The sequence below is a fragment of the Penaeus japonicus genome, unplaced genomic scaffold (genome assembly GCF_977035675.1).
Source record: "Penaeus japonicus unplaced genomic scaffold, GWHDUDI00000001_assembly GWHDUDI00000020, whole genome shotgun sequence".
Lineage (NCBI taxonomy): Eukaryota > Metazoa > Arthropoda > Malacostraca > Decapoda > Penaeidae > Penaeus > Penaeus japonicus.
In genome coordinates this window covers 33,058,695-33,075,164 of record NW_028234422.1, presented here as the reverse complement: position 1 = coordinate 33,075,164, position 16,470 = coordinate 33,058,695, and the positions used below count along the sequence as shown (strand labels likewise).

General features: G+C 45.6%; 1 protein-coding gene across 1 annotated transcript in view; it reads right to left on the bottom strand.

Annotated features, from left to right (window-relative positions):
- The window catches only part of LOC122245129 (protein brain tumor), a 50,621-nt gene that overhangs the window by 1,423 nt on the left and 32,728 nt on the right, over positions 1-16,470 (bottom strand). Inside the window, exons 2-4 of the mRNA XM_086548353.1 lie at positions 8,239-8,380; positions 5,853-8,062; positions 1-5,588 (exon numbers count right to left, since the gene is read on the bottom strand). The exon at positions 1-5,588 is cut by the window's left edge and continues 1,423 nt beyond it. Coding sequence (XP_086404479.1) covers positions 5,292-5,588; positions 5,853-8,062; positions 8,239-8,356 — 2,625 coding nt within the window. The 5' untranslated portion in view covers positions 8,357-8,380 and the 3' untranslated portion in view covers positions 1-5,291. The remainder of the gene's footprint in view (positions 5,589-5,852; positions 8,063-8,238; positions 8,381-16,470) is intronic.

Sequence of the window (16,470 nt, the reverse complement as noted above, 5' to 3'; positions counted from 1 at the left end):
GGAGCTTGGATCTGGCAACATTTGAACAAATACATTTCAAGGTAAACATTTGCTAAACAGTGAAAGGGATCAAGAAAAGGCATAAGATGGTCCGATCTTGCAAAGGGGCATGCAAGACCAAGGTTAGATATTAAAGATGAAAGTGGTTGGGGAGCATAACCTGGGTGTTTCAAAAGGCCTTATTACCTACTGCTAATTCATATCATGTTCAACTTTTGACTTGTCTCACAAGCAGCTATAAATATATTTTTAAAAATGTTTCATTAAACTTCTCTCAACAAATGTAATAATAGGTAACAGAGTATTTGGAATATTTGAGAATCAGTTTGGTGCTAGTCTGGAACTAGTCTCCTAATGTAGCTATTTGCAAGTCACTTCAAAAAGTTGAATGAAATTTGAAGTAGCAATAAGTGATATTGCCTAGACAGTGCCAAGAGGACTGAGTGCCTCAAACACATCACCAAATAGTCCTGCAGCAAAGGTGCGTCTTAACACATCAACAACGAAGGTGGGCCAGGGGGGAGGTGTTTCTGTCCTCACTGATCAGGAGCTGGTGCTTCACTGTTCCCCAGCCTACATCTTGGAAGACCAACAACTCCAAGCAATCGATGCTTGGCCTCGGAGCACTTAGGGTGTGTTGTGGAGAGGACAGTATATAAACTGGCAATGACTTAACAATTTTTAAATAAATAAATAAATAAATAAAAAGGGAAAATCAACAAATGGTGCCAGAATAAAGTAGAGGGCACTAACCCTACTGTGCTGTCACTACTGGGTCAGCTAACACTCCCCGTGGCCCATCTTGCTACAATATCAGGGATAACAAGATGTTTAAAACAAGTCCAAGATTGATTCTGTAACAGCTCTTATATATCAAAATAAACTGAAACTTTTTGAACAACTGACAGACATGGCATATCTTTCCTTGTGTTAGACATGGTTATATGAATATATAATGCTTTACATACTACGGGACCATTTAAGTGGGTAACATGAGTTATGTATGACTGTAATTGACACACTTGGACCTTAAACAATATCAACATGGTTACAAACACAGATCTCTACAAAAGCTGCCGTAAACACTGTACACAGAGTAGTTACTGGCACCGCCCTGGCCTGGTATGGGGGGCGGCAGAGTCAGGACAAGCACAGCATACTTCCAGCGGTTAATATCATCACTGACAAAAGTCTCCCTGGCCAAAGTGACCCACTTTTAAGTACACATTTTGATTTCTAACACTTGGAAGAGGGGGACTTGCTCGTCCTGTCTCTGGGTTCTGGTCATGACACTTTTTCCTGATGCTTTGGACTAGGCACAATAATGATCAACTACTGCTTTGTGAACAGAAGAGGTTCATATAGCAAAAATAGCAACACACATCTGGTGGGCACTCAAGAGACTGGGCGATGGGTACAGCTCGAGGCAGTAGCACACACCCACGCCCAGCCCAGGGCCCAATCTACAAGCAGCGCTACTACAAAAGTAACATGATACAAACAGATAGAAAAAACAGCAAAAATAGTGGAATGTTTCATCTCTGGTAAGTAGTCAACGCGTCAACAGCAGAGAACTGGGTTATGATACTCTTAACGTTAGTAGAAAAGCAGAGGGGCGCAGGGCGGGTCAAGACGGTGCAAGGCATAATACTGGTGGCCGCCCTACCCCCTCCGTCTGGGCCCGCGGGCTCACCAACCCACCGCCCGCCCACAAACTACACATTCTTTTGGACTGTAGAAAGGTGAAAAAATAGACTTTGGAACTCCTTTTTTTAAGTAGATACGAACGAAGTCATGCTTCAGAAAGGCCAATGGAAGTGGTGAAGAAATTATCAAACTTTGTTGTAGTGTCCCAATTTATCACTGGTGTATTGTGACGGAGAGGTGACAGATGAAATGTGGCTCTAGGCAGGGGTTGTGGCACCAAGGAAGGATAAACATTTGAAGAGTCAACAATTGGAATGTTGGCTGCAAAAATCAACAAATACCTTGTAGGTAATTTGCCAGGTAACTTTTGTGCGTCTGCCAGGAGGATTGTGGCATTTCATCTGGACCAACAGGGACAGTCCGAGAGTGAAAGACGAAGGGGAAGCCCCCTCAGTACTACACTAAGTCCGCCTTAACCTATGGGTTGTTGATCTACACAGCACAGCGAGCACTAACTAGAAGTGGCATGTAGCTGCCCAGCCACTCAGCCACATATATCCTGGGACTTTCCATGCAACAAGCACACACACAGAGGTCAGCCTCCACACTCAAAGAGGACACCAGCTCATTCACCAGGACTGCGGTGTGTGGAGGGCAGCCACGAGCCCCGCACCATTGATGCCTTATGCCACCAGGACTGGGCCCGGCAGACCCAGGCAGACTGGCTGGCCAGCCGGGCCCTGACTAGTCTACTGAGGGCCCCATACAGCTGGTGGGATCCATACAGCTGGAGGGACCAGACAGCTCCACTAGCATCTACACAGTAGTATCAACAGGAGATATGTATTGTCCAAGCCATTCAGTGCTCCCTTGCAACACAGTGATTGGCTACGAGAATTTGAAAGGTAACATTTAATGCTTATGTGCTACCTAATACAGTTAACTAACTGGCGACAAACTGGTTACCGCCACTCCGAACACTGAAGTTGATTCATCATTCACTGTATTGGGAAAGCAAGCATTACCACAAAGGCCGTGTATGTGCTGTTAACACCTCTATTATGCCATACAGAGTGATGAGAAACAATTAAGTACGAGCCGGCACTTGACTAACAGCCCACGTCCATATGCCAGGCGTAGGATAACAACCAGGTACAAAGCAGACTGTTTCCTGCTCGCGACAAAAACAAGACAACAAATTATTTCCGCTCTACTACACAGGAAACCTTTTAACTTTTTAATCTTATCTGAGTAAATGGCTAGTACATCACAAAAACTAACTCCAGTGAATGAATAAACAGTTTCAACAGTTAAACAAGCTTACAATTTACCCAGCTTGGCACAACTCGTATGGCCAAATTCTGAACACGAAAAAACGAACAACCATTTTCATATCATAACAAAATGTGATTCTGCAGTTACATTCAATCTACATATCAAAGACCTGTTATTGGTTGCAGAAATTCACCAATTCTAAAAATCACTTGTGCCCTGTATCTGTTACCACAGTAACAAAAAACAATCATAGACTTTGTGCGGGGAATCTGCAACCAGCGGTCGGTTTTGGAGCGGACCCATTCCCGCATGAAGCAGAGGTGTGTGTGGCACAATCACAACACAGTCACGACCTTAAGGACTACAACACCGCACAACACTGGTAAGGCATGATCTCGGGGAAAGGTCACAAGTTGGTTTAGTTAATATCAGCCATCCTAGGCAGGGTTACAACAGGTTGAGCTTTGTATTACACTACTTGAAGCAGATACAAAAAAGGCCAGATAGGGAATAGAGATTACAACAATGGTACTCAACTTCTACCTAACATAGTGAGCTAGTCTAGATATATATCAACAGGTAAGGGCAATAAGGGCATGTTAATCCGGCTGTTACCACACGGGTGCAGAACCCAAGAGTCCAGCCCCGGAGGTGGACTCTAGGATGTGGCTGGCGGGCTGTGTGGTTAGAGTGCTTCATTACTACAAGGACAGAATTTGATTTCTGTTCTACATGTGTTTCAAGAGTTCAAGACAGTTGTTAAATTCATATTTCTAACTGTCAAATGTAGAAAACATCACCAAAGTTATATTATCACCTGTAATTTAGTTTGGCCCCCATTTTTCTTTAGTGTTTGTTGCTTCACAAAAATGACTTTCCTTGCATGTACAAAGATAAACATATCAGGCATTTGCTTCCTCTGACTTTGATTGTCACACTTGGGCTAAATTTATAAAAGCAAATCTGGGCAGGTTTAACATCTCTAGAAACACCATTAACTAATTTTGATATATATTCCTCAGCAAACAGTGTGAAAAGGGTATAACAAGTGAGTAGCAAACTTCTGGATGGCTCAACATGTAACTTGTCAATAGCATTGACTTTTTTTTTCTTTTAAAATAAATAACGTCTCCATTCTGACCAACGGAATACTTGTAAAAAGGAACAAATTTTCCAGCCTTCCATAAAATGAAACTTAAAATCTTTTTCTTCTTAAAAAACAAAAGACCAGACTTCTTCCCGATAAATAAAACTGTTGGCTCCCGCCGAGCCATAGGATTGGCCGACTGGCCATCTTTCTGACTGACAGTGACAGACTAACTACATCCTGGCCTAACTTTGTTGTTAGCCCCTGACTGGGGCACTGGCTGGCGGGTGGCCCCGGTAACAATATGCTAACCAGGGCCTTCTACTGCCCTGCCTCCATGCACATCTTGCCTGTAGCTCTCATGCACAATTCCTTACAACTAACAAATGCAATAGAACAATAATGGGTGAGTTGATCAGCTGCAGCTTCAATATATAAAGAGCTACAGCTGAGAGATGCTACCACTAGAGGGTAGAGGAGGACCACCGGCACCCTGCTGATGCTTGCAGTAGTGCTCCACTCCCAAACTTCAACACCTCAATAAATTACTGCACATAAATATGAAAAATAAAAGAAACTTAAACAAAACCAAAACAAAATACCATGAGCAGGCTATCCAAGAAACAAAACTTAATCCTTAATGGCACAACTTACGACTGTAGGTGCAACAAATAGAAAATTTTGAAATAAACTCTAAAACCAATTGAATAGTTATGTACATGACTATTGGCAGAGTTAGAAAAATTGAAAATAAAATAGAAAAACCTACTTCAACAAAAAATGCGAGTAAATGTAAAAGTGACTTGTATAAACAGGTATCTAAGCCCATTATATGGTAACTGCCTGATACCCAAGTACACTGGTAACTGGCCTCTTAGCCTATAAAGGAGGCCTCAGCCACTTTTTGACTAGGGGAGGGCAGACTTGGGCCTGGCATCTGCCCCTGGGAGTACAAACAACTGCAACCACCGTATTAAAAATAGACTATATGAAGGAACAGAGACAACACGGGATCCTTGCCCCTCACCCAGAGGAACGGCCTTCAGCAGTGGCTGCTAAGGCCGACCTTGGCATAGAGTGAGGGGTGAGGTCATCAGGAGAAGGTTAGTGTCCTGTCACTTGTGTGCCACACTTGTCACAGTGCCAAACAAGATTACAAGAAGTGTGCCTTTTTGGGCAGTATCAGCAGTCTTCATCTAACAATGCTGTACAGCTTCTCATGTTACAACCAAATTGGAAAGTGCACCACTGTGACTGTAGGCGAGACGAGGCAACCTCTGTCTCACATGTGGGGTGGCGGCACCTGCAGGTACCGGTAAACATACAGACGGTAATCTTTGGAGGCCAGGACCACTGATCCATCATCCATGAGTGCAACGTCAAAGCACTGAGCGTGCTTCACCTTGGACTCATACGCTGACACCAGCTGGCCATCCTGGGTGAATAGTGTGAGGTTGAAGTTGTTGTGGTTGTCAGCAATCAACACTTCACCTTGGCTATTGATGCCTACACCAATTGGGTAGTTGGTAATACCCTCACCACCAATCTGACGGAGGTACTGTCCTTCATAGTTGAACACCTGAAAGTATGCAATATTGTCAATACATGTACAACATAATTTTCTAAGACAAATGTTGTCATAAAGATGATGATAACTCAAAATTAATGATCTGAGCATATGGTGCTTCCCACATAATGGCAAGTTTGTAGAACAATTTCTTTTATTTTTAATTTTATGGAACCAATGCATCTATCACAATATATCATATAATTCATAAACTGAAAAATTTCTCTATTGTTTCTTATGTATCTTGTAAATGACATGCACACAATGAAGACTTACCTTTACACAATGAGCTCTGTTGTCAGAGATGAAGATTTCTTGTTTGTCGTTCACCACCACACCATTGGGGAACTCCAAGTGGTTGGGGCAGTTGAACTGGTGTAGCACTGTACCAAACTGGTCGAAGATGATGACCCTCATTACTTTGCACTCCACTACAATGATGCGACCTTTGTGGTCAACAGTCACACCACGTGGGTAGCACAAGGTGTTGGCTCCAAACTTCCTTACAAACTGTCCATACTGATTATAGATCTGTATCTGATGCGTTGGGGATCGTTCAGTCACAATGATGTCTCCACTAGTGCGAACTACAGCCACCCTATTTGGGTAGAGCAACTGGCCGTCACGTTTCCCACACTCTCCAAACTGGAATTTGAACCGTCCTTCCTTGTCAAAGATCTGGATCCTATGGTTGTTGGTGTCTGCTACAATGATGTCGTTCTGGGCATTGACGGCAACACCACTTGGTTCTGTGAACTGGCCCTCAAGAACACCAAACTCTCCAAACTTGCAGTGATAGATCATCTTCTGGCGCTTGATTTGTGATCGTGGTGGGAATATGGAGCACGACAGTAGCTTATGGGACAGATCATGAAGAACTGGATCTGGTGCAGTAACTCCGTTCACTTGTTCCTGGTTGAACACGCCTTCTCCACCGCAGCTCCACTTCTCATAGGATGTGAGCCCATTTAGGTTGAGATCTCCGAGACTTGTAGAGAATGGGCCCATGGACTGTGAGGAGCTGAATCTCTTGGATAGCAAATTAGACAGCTGACTGTTGCTATAAGGACGCTCAAGCATTCCATTCAAATTGCCATTCATGGTGCTGTTTAATCCACTGGTAAGTCCATTAGCAAGTCCATTTGTTAAGCCATTGGCAAGGCCATTAGTGAGACTATGAGATAATCCTGAACTTAAACTATTTGCAAGACTTGTAGACAGTCCATTGGCCAACTGCCCATTGGTAATCTGTCCATTTGCCAAGTTCTGTGTGTTGACCAGTTGCTGGCCATTGATACTTCCAGTCAAGCCATTGGCCAATGTTGTGTTGAGTCCTGATAAGCCATTCAGGCAGCTATTAATTGTGTTCATACTACTGACAGAGACAGAGTTGGAGGAGTTGGGCCGTGCAATGGGTGGCAACTTGGTAGGTCCAACTTGGATATCAGAGGCTGAGCGAATGTAGCCAAATGTGTTCCTCACTCCTACTTGAATGGCAGGGAAGTTGCTCACAAATTCAAGGTCACTGACATTTTGCATACCTAGGTCAAAGTTCTTGCCCATCTGCTCTGCCAGCTTTCCTTCAATGAGCTTTCGGAACATGAGCAACTCAGTGGTATTTGCATACTTCCTCAATTTTTCAATGAAATCACAAGTGGACAGCAGTTTCTCCACACTCTCCTGTGCCTTCTGAGCAAACACTGAGAGTGAAACTTGTTTGGCATGGTACAGTGAGTCTAGCTCTCGCAACAATTCTGTCTTACGTTCTTCTACCATAGTTGTGTAGAAGTTGAAAGTATCGTGGATCTCCGACTGTGCCTTCTCGTACTGCTGCTGGAGACGTGTTGATGAACCTTCAACAGATTTGACACAAGTACGGAGATCTGCAGCCCGGGACCGTCCGTCTTCCATGGCATGGCAAATCTGATCCAAATGGCGGGGTGCTGCGTCATTTAGACCCTCTAGCTCGTGAATACCTTTGGGGTGGTCCATCATGATGCAATCATTGCAAACTGGTGAACTACAAGTAATACAGAAATACTTGAGAGGCTCCCCTTTGTGACGTATGCAGGTAACTGGACGTTCATCACGCTGGGCTAGTTCTGCCAATGTTACCACACGATGTCCTTCAAAACAATGCATATACTGATGGGCCATGACACAGTGTGGGCAAAGGAGTTTTGCGCAGTCCAAACAACGTGCAACAGCTGCTACGTCACGACTCTTGCAGGCTGTGCAAGAAGCAGGCTCATCCACTGGCGTTTCCAGTAGGCGATGGAGAGCGTAGTCAGGCAGTAAGAGTGGTGGGGGTACTGTCGTTACAGCCTGGCACTGAGGGCACACCAAGCGGTCTCCTCCATCACAAACTTTCTCTAAGCACCCAAGGCAGAAGATGTGCAGGCAGGAGAGAACTCGTGGCATAACATAAGTGTCATTGCAGAGTCCACACACAGTTGCCACTGGGGAGCTGCGGCCAACTATGGAACCTGCAATAAGAAAAGCGGTCACCATTTGTTCTAAATTGTGAGAGAAAATTATTAAAAAAAACAACAACAACAAACAAACTGATAAACACTTGTCCATTCAATAAACTGAATAATCTTTTTTCAGCATATTCTAAAACAATATTCCAAGGCTAGCGAAAGCAAAGCTATGTTCATACCTGTGGTGGATGCAGGGGGTGAGTTCTCAAGGGAGCGTGGTGGATCCGAGTCTATCAGGGACCCTAGGGGCGTCCCTGAGAGGGATTCCAGCGATGGTGTGGGGGATCCTACAGACATCCTCGCCCCTCACCCAAACACAACCTGGAAGAAATTTCTCATTTTAAAAAATCTATTCAAAAGTGATTATATATAAATTATATTATACATACATACATACATACATATATATATATATATGAATGAAAGAGAGAGAGAGAGATGTATATCTACTTTAATATATCTATATCTATCTATCTATCTATCTATCTATATATATATTTTTTTTATGTATGTGTGTGTGTGTGTATATATATATTGTATAATATATTGTATAATATATTATATATATAATATATATGTGTGTGTATATATATATATATATAATATATGTATATATATATATATATATATATATATGTATATATATATATATATATATATATATATATATATATACACACACACACATTTTACATATATGTTTAGATACCCACATATAATCATTGATATATCTATATCTACATATATCAAATATCAGATATATATCATGGATTATGTACATACAAACCTACACATGCAGACGCACACACACGCACTATTTATAATTCATTATAAAACTTACTACATTCTGCAGATGTCAGACAAGCAAAGCTCAAGTACTATCAAATATCCTCTGTATGACTGTACGTACGCTAACCTATCTAAGTAAAACTAATTAGAGACAAGCAATCGCATATGATAGTACATCGCGCCCTAAACCTGCGCGGAGACGAGGGGAGACAACGCCGCAGGGTAAGGCTGGCGGAGGACGAGGGGAGGGGGGGGGGGTGAAGGAGGGAAGGAAGGTAGGGGAGGGAGACCGTAGCCTCCGTCGCCATACAATATTTACAACATGACCTTTCTCCCCCTTGCCACTCTCTTCCTTCTCCCTCTCTCTTTCCCTATGCATTAGGTGTGGGTAGGTGTAGTACAGCCCATTGATATTTCAAGACATTTCTTTTCGCTTCTCTCTCTCAAACACAAACACTGCCAATATAAACACACACACACACACACACACCTTTCAAACGCGGCCACCAGACATTTCTCCGTGTTCTCTAGACCGGGAACCTTTCTTTAGTCTCTGTGTCCACGCTGCGGATGTTGTGTTAATTTAATAAAAGTCACTCCCTCTTTATTCATTCCGACCTTTTCCTTTTCCCCTGTGCCTGTACCTCCCTTCCCCTCAATACCCTGGCAGTATAGTGCGCGCGGGAGCTCGGTTTTTCTCTTCCCCTCACCCTTGCTTCACAACCCCCACCCCCCATCCCTGGGTCTCCTGGTGACCAGGCTGGCGAGGGCAGACACGGTCATCGACCCTTCGGGCTGTGCCGACCTGGCCAAACATACAGAACTAAAAACTAAAAACCACGATGCCGCCCTTGGATTTGTTATAGATTCTATCCGGTAGCCAATTTACTACTTACGTCATAATAAAACATTTCATATCCATTCCATTTTCCCATCTACATAATAAGCCCTCCACCACATAACTTAATTGGCATACAAGTCCACACTTCAAGTGCCTCTTCTTTCCAGACCTCTTCCTAGCTTCCTCGCACGAAAACACAACATGCCGCGCTATTGGAGCACTCGCTGGTTGCGCATAAGCGAGGATTCCCTTTTAGCAATCAGCTGTTCTAAGTCTCCCTGCTGATACAGCACTCGCGGATCTACCCGGCCGGCGCCCTCCCGCCGATCCCCAAGGTCGCACGTAAATCGTACCTCTACCTCCCCGCGAGCGAAGTCTGCGCTGCCTCCTTCCGATAGCATTTGCATCTCGTCGGAACCTTGGCACCATGAGAGGCTCCATCGGTCATGTATATGGATATCTAGACGTTTTGACCATCGACAATGCTTAGAATCTTCACTTCTTTTCCCTCCCCTCACTCGCATTCCCCCGTTTACATCAGTAGTTTGGAAACAGTATTGCAATGAAGGGGGGTTGAGCACTGATCGAGAACGCTTCTGTCTTGATAAACCCGGAAGTTTGTTTGGTAAGTTTATATAATCAACAAAGGCTATGGGAACAAAGCAATCATGGCGTATCAATTATTTTCTTACGTACGTCATCGCCTCACCCCAGGAATCGATCATCACGTTGTAATTTTTTTTCTCTATTTGCCCTTGAAATCGATCGCCTTCGAACTGGGAAGCTAACACCAATTCACATTTAACGGAACGGATTACAATCAATGGTGTTATAATGCTCATGGTATCACCTTACAACAACCAAGTCTCGTATATTATGTTCGGCGAAACCTCCCGTGAAGCAGATGGTTCGGCGGTTCACGTGTTGCGTGTAAACAAATGGCTGGCCGCACCCCGACAGCCCGGGATAACTCACCTTTTTATCTCTTTTTTCCGTTTCCTTTTTAAAACGTCGCCGAGAAACAGTTAAACGACACAGCTCAATTGTTTGAACGCATCTCTGGCCTCCCCTGTGTTACTCCCGTATTTCAAGATCCTCCAAATACACAAAGGGGTCGGTGAGAAGAAAAGGAAAGTACAAGCTTGGGAATAGGGAGGGGAGGAATCGCAGGAAGGGGTGGGGGGTCAGGGAACGAGAAGAGCAAGGGCGGTACGACGTGGGGAGAGAGGGATAGGGAGAAAGAGAGAGAAAGAGAGGGTGAGAGGAATACTGACGTCACGAGTTGGAAAGGCGGGGATTGGGAGTGGAATGGGCGGGGTGTGTCATCGTGTTTCTGGAACTGCTCTATCGCAACGAGTGATGTGTTAAGGCACGAATAAACAGAGGCCAAATGACCACATGCCGCCAAAGTCTCTCTCTTCAAGGAGCGAAGCAATCCATCATACAAATGAGCCATGGTACAGCTCTTAAATAGCTCGCTGTGCCACTCGACAGACAAGGATAAAATGATTCCGTGGGGCCGGCACACAACGCCTTTGTTCATTAGCAGAACACGCACGCACACGCGCACAGACACACAGACTCAAGTCAAGCGTCTTTGATCAACAGGTTGAGGAGGAACTTTTGCTGCGAAGACAATTGCCTACTTCGCGAGGGCCGTCAACTTCTAGCCCCGCGCGCTTCTACGCGGGCTTCTACGCGCACCGCCAGTGCAACAGACGCCGCTCACACTCGTAAGGATCTACCGTTTACTTCGCCATTACAGAAGCAACATCCTCGAACCGATGAATTATATATGCGAGAACCATATCAAACTCCCCCTCTCACCATTCTGTCTGCTCTCGACTCCCTCTCCTATTTCTCATCTCACCGTACCCAAGTCGAGCGGGACCGGGCGGTAGGGAGGGTATGGGGTGGGGTGGGGTGGTGGTGTACCTTGGCGTCACGACACGGTCTTGTGGAGGAGGCGCAGAAGAGAGGAGCAGAAGGGGAGAGAGAATAGTGGCGGAGAGCGCGCCGAGCACTCGCCGCCAAGGTGAGAGAGAGAGAGAGAGAGAGAGAGAGAGAGAGAGAGAGAGAGAGAGAGAGAGAGAGAGAGAGAGAGAGAGAGAGAGAGAGAGAGAGAGAGAGAGAGAGAGAGAGAATAATCATGCGGTCTCTACCTGAACCAAAGAGAGAGGGAGAGGGAGAAATCTAGGGGAAAAAGGGACAAATAAAAAAATAAAAAAATACAAAAATAAAAAAAATAAAATGAAATAAAAACGCACATCCTCAGAGGTATAACAAGCTCTTGGCGAGACCATTAGTGGACAAGGAAACTCCACGGCCAGTTTGTCTTGACCGGAAAGCACCACCTGTTAAAGAGGAACCTCCGGGAGCCAAGCGTTCGCCTCTCATTTCCTCCGTCGAAAGTCTTCCAATGTGGCGCGGAGAAGCGTTGGTCAATAGCCAGAAAAGATAGACCGAAAAAAGTACATGAAAAAGCAGGAAAGGGGAAAGCGAATAGAGGAAAGGAAAGAGGGGGGGGGGTTAAGATAAAAATGGAGTTAACTACAGTAGCTACACGAGAGAATGACCCGAGCGTTTCGTCTGGCGAATGTTTGTTGTGGCGGGATGCTGTCTGGTGTCTGCGGGGGGAGAGGGGGGGGGGGGGGGCAACTCGATGTAGTACTTCGTTGTGATAAAGATGCGCAAGGCTATTTTCGTGGCTGCTAAGATCTTTTAATTCTTGTCCGTTTGCAACATTTCACCATTGATGGATTTTCTTCTACGTCTGTGAGGGAGAAAAGAAAAAAAGGGGAAAGATACCTTGACCAGAAAGAAGCTCAGGAGAGAAAGAGAGAAAGAGAGAAAGAGAGAGAGAGAGAGAGAGAGAGAGAGAGAGAGAGAGAGAGAGAGAGAGAGAGAGAGAGAGAGAGAGAGAGAGAGAGAGAGAGAGAGAGAGAGCTCATGGATGCTGCATGAATAAAAATAGGACTTCCGACGCTTCATTACGAGGCCGCCATCGTTGTTAGATGAGAAGACGAACCGATTCACACGAAAATACATTCACATCCGCGGCAGAAGCCACCCCCGCACGACGCCTCCTGCCAAGTCTCTCCGTTCGTCGCGTCAGTCGTCACGGCGGCGCGGGGTTTCTTTGCCGAGCAGCCACTCAAAACATCCGGTATAGGACGGGAAGGCGCGATAAAACGGGCTCGCTTACCTCGCCCAACTCGAGAAGAATGCACGTAATCCGGGCACGAAAGCCCAGCGCGCCGTACAGCTATGAATGACTCGCAAGTATCATATACATACTTAAGTATATGCAGTGCAAAAGTGATCGTCATTCATGGCTGGGTTATATATACACGGAGGCATGGCATGACCGCCCATTTACGAGACCAATCTTTGATAGAGGTTTCGCTTCTCGGACACATTTTCAAACGCAACACCTGGTCAGATTAAACTTACTATGGCTGTGATTTAATGTTATTTCTGCTTTCCCTGTCCCATATTACGCACGTGCACGTAAACACTGGCGCGCGCGCACATACACGCACACATCGAATCTCATTTCTCAGCAAACTTATGACGTAATCTAGTCTCGATTTTAAGGCATGTCGACTCTCCATCCAACTCTACATCTCTGCGTTTATGTGAACAAATGGGGAGAGACGAGGAAAAAAAAGAAAAAAAAATGTTAAGAAAATGAAAACAAAAGCAAATCTGACGAGATCAACAGTGGAGAAGAGACAGCGGGACAGCTGTTTGTATCAGCATCATCGCACCTACTTAGGGAAGGGGCAGGGAGGGGGGGGGAGGCTCTTGTGACGTCACCTCGCACGTCATCTGGCCGCGTGACACAGCACATCATCTGGGCGCGACGTGACTGGGCATGACATGTAAACCGCAACTCCTTTCTACCTGTCATGACTGGGACATGACCTGTTGGCCCGTCCCACTTGTCCGCGCATGGCACCTGGCTGGCACGGGTCAGAGGTCAAATCCGCAAGAGACTTCACACAGAAGCAGGTGACCCTCGAGGGGAGCTTCCTTGGACGACCCGGGTCCTACGCTGCTCTGCTACGCCGCATCTCCGGCCGCCCTGAAACCACCCCTTGAAGACGCACATGCCGCACTCCATCCCTGCCCAACTTCCGGCCCAGAAATCTTGGCATTGCTCGGCACCAGAGCCACTCACTCCTACTCCCACTCCCATCAATAGTAGCAACACGACATACATGCATACCATGCGTACTCGAGGAAATAAAAATCTTTCGATACAGATCTGACGCTTAACATTCAAATAGGTGTAGGTGCATCGCAGGTGCCATCGTGGGGCGTGGCACCAGTCAAAACAGCAGTGCCTACGCTGCAACTCCCTTCTTGCAAAAAAGTATGGCAACAACAGTGAAAAAAAACTAGGAATGTCAGAATACCAAGACCTGTCATCACCGAATCACCACGAACGAAATGAAGGAGGAAAAAACACATGAGAGAGAGAGAGAGAGAGAGAGAGAGAGAGAGAGAGAGAGAGAGAGAGAGAGAGAGAATGAAGAGAGAAAGGCCAAGATACGAAGTTATGAAAGGGAGAAAAAAAGAGACTATAGGAAGGGAAGCTTGCGAAGGACTCGACCAATGCCCTCGAGGACTTCACAAACTCAAAACAGAAGTTGGCATCCTTCCAAATATAAAAGCGACCGGCAACCACTTCCCATCCCCCACCCTATCCTTCTACCCCCCCTTCCCCCCAGCCCCCAGTTCACCATCTGCCGCCTTCCTGCTGCCCCCACCCCTCTTACCTCCGATCGCCCTGATATGCACCCACCCAGAATAATGGGGGAGCAAATGGGGGAGAGGGGGGGACAAGAGGGGGAAAAAGTGGGGAGGGGAAGAGCAAATATATACCCATACACACACAAAAAAAAAAAACATGCGATGAGGGCAAGAGGGGAAAAATGTGAAACAGGATAGAAAAGGAAAAAAAAAAAAGGTGAAAGTGGGGTGGGGGTGAGAGAGAGAGAGAGAGAGAGAGAGAGAGAGAGAGAGAGAGAGAGAGAGAGAGAGAGAGAGAGAGAGAGAGAGAGAGAGAGAGAGAGAGAGAAGGGGGGGGAGCTGTCCGGGTGGTCGGGCACAGATATATTTATACAGAAGGGGCATCAAAACTTGCTCAAGTCATAAGGAAGGCGAGAGGAAGCGAAGGGAGGGGGGCGAGGGAGGAGAAAGAGAGAGAGAGAGAAGGGCGGGCGAATAGACGCACCAGGCTCCCAATAGGCTTATCTGCACGGGGGGAGGGTGGAGGGGGAGGGGTCACAGCGGCCTTTGCCAGGTACACAGTTTGGGTCTCGGCAGCGACTTTGTTCGCGCTCCCTTTTCTCCTTCCTTTCATCTTTCTCTCTTTGCGTCGTCTTCGAATGCACTGTCGACAAGATCAACAATATTACTGGGTCTTCAAACGTCTTTGTATCATAGTATCGATGAGATAAATTCGACTATCTGACTGATGTCGAGACACAGATAGTGCTCTCTCTCTCTCTCTCTCTCTCTCTCTCTCTCTCTCTCTCTGTGTGTGTGCGTGTGTGTTTTCCCTCCTCCCACTCCGTTTCCTAAACTCCCAACTACGCGTCCCCTTCCCTTCGTATGACCTGCCTCTCCATCTACGCCATTTCCCCTCGTTCAAACTGCGTTCCCTCGTGAGAGAGGGGAGAGGCGGTGGAAGAGGCAGAGGGAGAAAAGCGAGCGGCGAGGGGAAGGGTGGACGAGCCAAGGTCAAGGCCCTCACTCTCCCCTCGGCCTCTTGCTCTCTCTCTCTCTCCCCGCTCGCTCCCTATTCCCTCTCTCACTTAATTTGTTGCTCTCCCTCTCCCTTTCCACCCTTTCTCATTTGAGACCTATTCTTGCTCTCGTTATCTTCTCCCTTTCTTTTTCTGTTTCGCTCTTCCTCTTTCTTCCCTTTCTCTCTCTCATTTATACTGAAGTCTACAGTACGCGCACGTGTGTGTGTGTGTGTGTGTGTGTGTGTGTGTGTGTGTGTGTGTGTGTGTGTGTGTGTGTGTGTGTGTGTGTGTGTGTGTGTGTGTGTGTGCGTGTGTGTGTACGTGCAGGGGGGGATGCCACCACAACACCGAGAGGACCTGCGTTATTGATCACGGGGCAACACCGCTCGCACCCACCAAAAAGTACCTCCGCCGTCTATCGCTATCAAGGTGTGTTTTCCATCGCGGTACTGCTGATGCTGCCGCCGCCACTACAAAGGCGGCATACATGACACGGAACACTAGGCACCTGTACATGTGCGCGTGTGTGCACGCGCGCGCTATTACATACATACATACACATATACATATATATACATTATATGTATATGTATGTAAATGTAAATGTATATGTATATGTATGTATGTATATGTATGTATGTATGTATGTATGTATGTATGTATGTATGTATATATATATATATGTATGTATATGTGTATATATATATATATATATATATATATATATATATATAGATATATATATATATATATATATATACATAAACATATATATGCATATACATACATATATATACATATACTTACACACACATTGTATATATATATATATATATATATATATATATATATATATATATATATATATGAGAGAGAGAGAGAGAGAGAGAGAGAGAGAGAGAGAGAGAGAGAGAGAGAGAGAGACACGCGTGTTTGGTAACTGCTTCCCATTTTGGCGCCAGTCGCTCACACCACGCGGAAACTAACTGATCGATACACACAGGTTGCAGAATAGGGAGTCG